This window comes from Plasmodium reichenowi, chromosome 9, assembly GCF_001601855.1.
Source record: "Plasmodium reichenowi strain SY57 chromosome 9, whole genome shotgun sequence".
In the NCBI taxonomy this organism is placed as follows: domain Eukaryota; phylum Apicomplexa; class Aconoidasida; order Haemosporida; family Plasmodiidae; genus Plasmodium; species Plasmodium reichenowi.
Window position 1 is genome coordinate 1,251,138 of NC_033654.1, and position 4,681 is coordinate 1,255,818.

At 19.7% G+C, this 4,681-nt stretch overlaps 2 protein-coding genes across 2 annotated transcripts in view; both read left to right on the forward strand.

Annotated features, from left to right (window-relative positions):
• PRSY57_0931000 (mRNA processing protein, putative) lies at window positions 1-2,321 on the forward strand (the record flags this gene model as incomplete). The annotated part of the gene is made up of 1 exon (XM_012907549.2): window positions 1-2,321. A coding segment is annotated over one exon (2,321 nt), but the record flags the coding sequence as incomplete, so codon positions are not given.
• An 800-nt stretch (window positions 2,322-3,121) lies between these two features.
• The window catches only part of PRSY57_0931100 (hypothetical protein), a gene marked incomplete at both ends in the record, with an annotated part of 3,037 nt that continues 1,477 nt past the window's right edge, over window positions 3,122-4,681 (forward strand). Inside the window, 3 exons of the mRNA XM_012907550.2 lie at window positions 3,122-4,130; window positions 4,314-4,397; window positions 4,521-4,614. Coding sequence (XP_012763004.2) covers window positions 3,122-4,130; window positions 4,314-4,397; window positions 4,521-4,614 — 1,187 coding nt within the window. Of the gene's footprint in view, window positions 4,131-4,313; window positions 4,398-4,520 lie in introns of the transcript that reaches the window.

The window sequence follows — 4,681 nt, forward strand, 5'->3', positions numbered from 1 at the left end:
TAGTTAAGAATGTACGAATAAAATATGATGTGGATAAAAATGTAAGTAAAGGTTTTGCTTTTTGTGAATATAAGGATGTCGAAACATGTTTGCTGGCGTTTAAATATATTAACGGATATGAAATTAAAGGAAGAAAATTGAAAGTTTTTTGGGCTAATGAAGAATATAAAGATAAATATGGACATCCCATATCATACAATAATAATAATAATGATAATTTAAAAAGTAATAATTTATGTGATAATCATATAAAAAATAATTTTTTAAATAATAATAATAATAATAATAATAATAATAATATATCATTATATAATCCTAATTCATGTACAAATAATTTATTTATAAATAACTCAAAAAATTTAATAAAAAATAAATTTGATAAAAAAAAAGTACCAATATTATATAATGAAGATAATATGAAAGAAGAAAAGAATTCGACAAACATACATAATTTACTTATTCTAAATAATAAAATAGATAAATCAAATATTATGATAAATAATACAAACAATGATAATTATATAAAAGTAAATATTTCCAATATTGTTCATACACTCACAACCACTCAAATTATTTATATCCTATCCTATTTTAAAAAACTTGCTTTACATAACGGAAAGGAATTAATGTGTTATTTAAAGAAAAATAAAAATATTACATACGCCCTATTACATAGCTTATTTATTCTGAATATTATTAATGATTATAACGATATGAATTCTTTAGATGTATATACAAATTATGATTCTCTCTTAAACAAGAAAGAGAGAATTCTACAGATGAACCTGAGTAATATATCCTTAGATTATAAGAACAAGGACATAAACAAAAGAGATATGGTTTTTAAAAGTAAAAATAATAATATGACGGTGCCACAAGCAGCTTCAAATAAATTCTTTTTGAACAATATGAAGAAGGAAGCACAATCTACCGGAGTATACAAAATGAACAAATTGGATAATGTGAATAATGCAATGCACATAAATGATCATAATAATAATAATAATAATAATAGTGTGATGAATACACCCTTTGTCAGTAAAAAAAAAGAGCAAGATAATTTTTCAAAATCCAAATGCGGAACGTCCACACTTTACAATAATAAAAAAAGGTTTATACAAAACGCAGATAGCATGACTACAACAAACTACTATGATAAGGGAATGCATAATATAAATAATAAGAACGGTTCTAGTTTTATTATTAATAATAATAGTAATCTAAGTCTTTATAATAACATGAGGAAGAAAAAGAAAAAAAAGAGAGACTATAAAAATGCAGATGGAAATACGAAAACTAATGCTAATCATAATTTTTCTCAAAGAGATGATTATGGTGTATATAAGAAGAAAAAGTTGTATAATGATAAGGATCCTTTGATCGATACGATAAATGAAGATATGTATAATATGAATAATGTAAATAGTTTGAATAATATAAACAGTTTGAATAATATAAACAGTTTGAATAATATAAACGGTTTGAATAGTATAAACAGTTTGAATAATATAAACAGTTTGAATAATATAAACAGTTTGAATAATATAAACAGTTTGAATAATGTGCCGACCAAGGGACTGTATCAGAATGTATTTCATGGGAACACAACACCAAATAACGATAACAGAAAAAATGAACAATTTATAGATGAAAATAATTATGAAGAAGATAAATATTTGAATAATGTTTCTGTTTTAACAAATGGAACTTATGATAATAAGATGAATGATATTCCAGATTATATGCGTACATTAGATAAAAAGAATAATATTCATAATATGAATACTAATATATATTATAATAATTTAGAAAAGAGAGCAGCAGGTGGATTGTATAATACTAAACCGGTTGTAGAGATGTCACCTATTGATAGTATGAATGATGAGTTTACACAAAATAATAATAACAATAATAATAATAATAATAATAATAATAATAATTTATATGTCCATGAGAAAAATAAGACCAACGGAAATTTAATCAAGGATTTGAAAAAGAAAACAAATAAAACAGCAAATACAAATATATCCAAGGATAGTAATAGTAATAATAATAATAATAACAATAATAATAATGTTCATACAAATTGTGTATTATATAAAAACAATCAAAATAATGAACACGTTGTGTTAGATGATATATATACAAATATCGATTTACCAGATGAAGAATTAGTTAATGAGGTTATAAAAAATACAGACATATTAAATAATATTTTGAAATCAAAAATAGAAAATATGAAATTGTGGAATAATGAACAAAGAATACAAGTGTTATCAATACAAAAGGCTTTACAATTAAAAGGATATACACTAAAATGAAACAACATATATTAATATGTACATGTATATATATATATATAAATTTATTATTTTTTTTTTTTTTTTTGTAAAATATTACGTGTCGTCAACGTAATTTATTTGAGATTCTATAAAATGAACATCTTTTGAATATTATATTTTTTAACAAAGAAATGTATATACATATATATATATATATATATATATATATTAATTTTTTGTTAATATATTATATTATATTTTTTTTTTTTTTTTTGTTTTTTTAATGATTATATGTTTATAAAAATTAACTTTAATATTAAAAGTTTTTAAATATTGTTTTATATGATGTTTTGACATATTAAAATGTGTATTTTGTTTTTTCCTTTTTTTTTTTTTTTTTTCTCGTTAGAGGGCTTTATCACACATGAAAAAAAAGAAAAAAAATATATATATATATAAAAAAAATATATATATATAAAAAAAATATATATATATAAAATATATATATATATATATATATATATATATATATATATATGTAATATTTATTTATCGTATGTGTGTTTATATTTCGTATGAGGAAACTATGTTTTAGTTTCCCTTTCTCAATGTACCTGCATATATATGTCCATCGTTCCGCCTTGTCTAATATATGAATATGTAAATATTACGTTGTTATAATTTTTAATTTATTTTTAAAAAAATTATTAAGGCATATATATATTGATAATGATATGATCATACGATAAATGATCTTACATATATATATATATATATATATATTTATATATACATATATATTTTTATTTTTATTTTTGGATAAGGGCCATATTAACATGATGAATGAAAAATACCTTATCAATAATATTCTGGTTAAAAATTACACAATAAAGAGATATAACAAATGTCTCTATAAAAAAGATGAAGATAAGAATAAAGTCATTATTTTTTTATATAAATTTTGTAAATATTATAAAGAATGGAGTTGCTATGAAAGACATAAAATATGTTGTGAAAAGAAAAGGGGAAAAAATGTTTGTATTGAATATACGAATGATAGGAATAAGAAATTACAGAATATAAAGTACAGAATGTTAAAGTATATGATTGTATATAATTTCCCTTTATTATTTTATATGTTTTTTGTATTTATTATAATTCATTTTTTTCTTCTTATACTTTTATTCTATAATAATAAACATTATATACAATGTACAATACCTTTTGATGATTGTCCAATAATTTTACATGCTCATTTAAATAATTTCTTAAAAAATACAAAGATTAATAATATATCGAAAGAAAATATTTACTTATTTTATAAAAACATGTTATTATTACTAGATAAAAATGAAAAACAAAGACAAAACAAAATGAAACATGAAACTAATAAGAAGGAGGAGGAGAAGAAGGAAGAACCAGAAAACAATTTTAATCATAAATTTTACAAATATCAAGATTATTATTATAATAATCATATAAAAAAAAAAAAAAAGGATAAAATTAACGATATGTATTTGTTAAAAAAAAAAAAAATTTATACAATATTAAATACACAGAAAGTAAAATGTACACAATGTGAAATTATTTTTAATATAATAGATAATGAAACAGTAGATGATATATTAAATTTTTATGAAGTCAATAAATGTATAAAAAAAATAGATAGTACTTATTGTGTTAATGTAAAGGATGATACAATATATAATAAAAAAATACATATTTATAAAAAATACACAGGACCAATCAGACAAACAAATCATTTTGATATACTAAAGAAACACAAAAATATATTAAGTCGTTATTCTTATCATGATGCATACATGAAGGAGAAGGTTGTCATTCGTAGTAAAAAAAAAAAAAAAAATACGTACACATATAAATAAATAAATATACAAATATATATATATATATATATATATATATATATATATATATATATATATATATAATATTTTATATATAATATATTTTATATATATATTTTTTTTTTTATGTGTGACGAAAATTCCATTTTGTAAACTTTTGTAGACAGAATAAAATATTTGTATCCCTTTCTTCATGATTATTTTTTAAACTTAGATTATTTTAAATTATATGACAACCTAGAGAGAAGTACTAGAAAAATGAATAAATAAATAAATATAAATATAAATATATACATATATATATATATATATATATATATATATATATATATATATAATGTTTCATTTCTCATTTTTTTTGATGTCCTAGAAATTGAAGTTAATGAAGAGAGCTTGAGGAAATTCCCCTTCCTGTCCGATAAAAGCTTAAACCTCTGTCGTTCGTCTTACAAAAAAAAATATAGGTAAGATATATGTAAATTTTATGCTCAGAAAAAAAAAAAAAAAAAAAAAAAAAAAAAAAAAAAAAAA